This window comes from Corythoichthys intestinalis, chromosome 5 (genome assembly GCF_030265065.1).
Source record: "Corythoichthys intestinalis isolate RoL2023-P3 chromosome 5, ASM3026506v1, whole genome shotgun sequence".
In the NCBI taxonomy this organism is placed as follows: Eukaryota; Metazoa; Chordata; class Actinopteri; order Syngnathiformes; family Syngnathidae; genus Corythoichthys; species Corythoichthys intestinalis.
The window spans coordinates 3,465,673-3,467,500 of record NC_080399.1 but is presented as its reverse complement, the minus strand read 5'-3'; the positions used below and the strand labels follow the sequence as shown (position 1 = coordinate 3,467,500).

The window sequence follows — 1,828 nt, the reverse complement described above, 5'->3', positions numbered from 1 at the left end:
AACATTTATCTTTTAAGAAGTATTTCTATCCATGGATCGCTTTAACAGAATGTTAATAATGTTAATGCCATCTTGATTTATTGTTATAATAAACAAATACAGTACTTATTTACAGTATGTTGAATGTATATATCAGTCTTGTGTCTTATCTATCCATTCCAAAAATAATTTACAGAAAAATATGGCATATTTTATAGATGGTTTGAATTGCGATTAATTACGATTAATTCATTTTTAAGCTGTTATTAACTCGATTAAAAATTTTAATCGTTTGACAGCCATAATTTAAAACTGTGCAAAATGGAAACTACAAGCAATAAAATTGCTCCAAAACTTAGCTTAATGGCGGATTGCAAGCAACTATCAGGTGCATACCGCCATCTGTTGTACAAGACTGGTAGTTTTTATTGGTCAATATCGTTTACCTGCCTAATCTTGCTCGTACTCGTGTTGCTGCCTCTAGTGCTCATATACGGTATAGTTGCACGGGGCTTATCGATTGCGCCGGAGGCATGAAAATGAAACTGCTTATATATATCACAATTAACTATGGATAAGGGGTGAGGGGAACATACAAAACCAGGGCTGCCATTTGCAGGATATTAATTCAATTTTGTTGCGAAATCCCCTCTTCTTTCACTCGAATTGATACATTTTTAACGCTCACATTGCCTCGGCTTCTCCTCCACACTTCTACATCAAAAAGCAGTTGGACTCACACATGATAGTGCATGGCACAAAAAAAATCAATTATATTAGGAATACATATCATGATGGATAAGATTGAGACAAACAACCAGCACATGCTGACAACTCAGGCAGTCATCAATTCATATGTCACCGTTTTCCAGGAGGGAACCTACTTTTGGACTGACGGCACAAATAATGACCACGATAATTTTGATACTGGGGAGCCTGTGAGTGCAAATGGTGACTGTGTAGAGATGGTCACATCAAGTAAGTAAAATGACAGGATGAAATGAGTTACAAATTGATTGTTACTAAACAGAAACATATTTTTCTTACAGCTGCAGCATGGAACACAGAAACTTGCACTACTGAACTTCCCTTTATTTGCACCAAAGCGGCGGGCCACTAAGTCATTCTTCTTACAAGCCCGTCTTCTGTCACAATTGAGTTTCTTGATCATGATGACTCAGTGACGCAATATCGACCTTTATGCTTTAGGGTTCACTATAATCTCTCCTTTTCTTCCAAGAAGCTCAATTGTTCTTGAAAAAAAGTAACAATGTGTCTTCAAAGAGCACCTCTCAATTAAATAAAGGGATCTGTCTGCATCAAAATGTGTGTGTTTTTAACATTGAATTGATAGGATTTTTACGATTCCGATTCCATTATCGATATTGCTTAACGATTCGATTCTTAATCGATTCTCTTATCGATTCTAATTTGGGGAAAAAGAAGAACAAACGTTTTGATTGGCATCGAGTTTGTTTAATCAGAAGTCACAACCTTACAAACGAGATCAAAAGAGGCCCAAAGCCTCAATGTTAACTGTGGCAATAAGTGGCAAATACACAAGGATGTGTAACATTTTACTGAAACATTTATCTAATAGAAATAAAAAATATTGGTATGTATTGGCAGATAGGTTGTTGTTCTGCCTTTGGCAATATGTGTTAAAGCAGGGGTCCCCAAACTTTTTCCTGTGAGGGTCACATAACTTTTCCCTTCTCTGATGAGGGGCCGGGGTCAGTTTGTAACAGAAAAAGTGTGACGATTGCAGAAGTGCATTAATGTAAAAAATTATTGTTTTTCAGAAAGCCACAATCAAATAACCCTTTCTGGATTCTTCACGGAATGAAAG

The 1,828-nt window shown here is 36.4% G+C and overlaps 1 protein-coding gene across 1 annotated transcript in view; it reads left to right on the top strand.

Annotated features, from left to right (window-relative positions):
* The window catches only part of LOC130916274 (lithostathine-1-beta-like), an 8,673-nt gene extending 7,491 nt beyond the window's left edge, over positions 1–1,182 (top strand). The window contains exons 6-7 of the mRNA XM_057836873.1: positions 852–957; positions 1,029–1,182. Coding sequence (XP_057692856.1) covers positions 852–957; positions 1,029–1,099 — 177 coding nt within the window. The 3' untranslated portion in view covers positions 1,100–1,182. The remainder of the gene's footprint in view (positions 1–851; positions 958–1,028) is intronic.
* Positions 1,183–1,828: the final 646 nt, after the last annotated feature.